The following is a 927-nucleotide window of genomic DNA, read 5'->3' as shown; positions in this document are numbered from 1 at the left end:
CATTTGTTTCTCTAATTTTACGAGCATTACGAGCATCATGATTTTTTTTTATAGTTTTATTAATCTATTCACCTCATTTTTAAATTATTTTAATTTTTGCAAATATTTATTTATTCATGTCTTCATTTTTCCAGTTACGATCATCAATATTTTTTCTATTTTTATTAATTTGTTCATCACTTTTTTAAACAATTAATTTCTTATTTTTTTAAAGTTACCATCATTATTTTTACTTTTCATAATTTATTCATCACTTTTTTTAAATGAATTTCTTCATTTTTTTTAAGTTACAAGTCTCATTGGCTTTTTCTAATTTCATTAATTCATTCTACTCTTATTGATATCTTTATTGAATCATTTATTAATCTCTTTATTCATTCACTTATTCCTCTCTTTATTTATCAATTATTTAATCTCTTTGGTTATTCGTCTCTTTTTCTGTCTATTTATTTATTCGTGTCTTTATTTAGTGATTTATTCATCCATCTATTTATCTCCTTATTTATTCATTCATTCTTTTTTTTTTATCGTCTCATTTCTATCTATTTATTCATCTCTTCATCTCCTCATATTTCCATCTCTATATCCATTCTTTATGTATCTCTTCATTTATCCATCTCTTTATCTATCTGTCTTCGTTATTTTATCTGTCTTCGTTATTCATTATCCAATTATTAATTTCTTACAGCTACGAATATGTGTTTACGAAAGATCGCTTTTTCGGCATTGAAGTCAACGGCTCTTGGACCGGACTTATGGGGCTACTAACAACACGTGTAAGTCAGTCTTGTTAGTAATTTGTGGGTAAGTTGTAGAATAAAGTGGTTATTGTATTTGTTTGTTGTTTGGGGCTGTTTTATTTAGTTTATTTTTTTTGTGTGGGTGGAGTGCGGTATGTTTTTGTTGTTGATTGGTTTAGGCAGGTAG

At 26.4% G+C, this 927-nt stretch overlaps 1 protein-coding gene across 1 annotated transcript in view; it reads left to right on the top strand.

Annotated features, from left to right (window-relative positions):
• LOC119594876 (glutamate receptor ionotropic, kainate 2-like) overlaps positions 1–927 on the top strand; it is a 23,933-nt gene that overhangs the window by 9,297 nt on the left and 13,709 nt on the right. The window contains exon 3 of the mRNA XM_037943952.1: positions 689–776. Coding sequence (XP_037799880.1) covers positions 689–776 — 88 coding nt within the window. The remainder of the gene's footprint in view (positions 1–688; positions 777–927) is intronic.

Source organism: Penaeus monodon, chromosome 34 (genome assembly GCF_015228065.2).
Source record: "Penaeus monodon isolate SGIC_2016 chromosome 34, NSTDA_Pmon_1, whole genome shotgun sequence".
NCBI classification, from domain to species: domain Eukaryota; kingdom Metazoa; phylum Arthropoda; class Malacostraca; order Decapoda; family Penaeidae; genus Penaeus; species Penaeus monodon.
The sequence above is the reverse complement of the archived record's forward strand: the minus strand, read 5'-3'. Positions and strand labels throughout refer to the sequence as shown.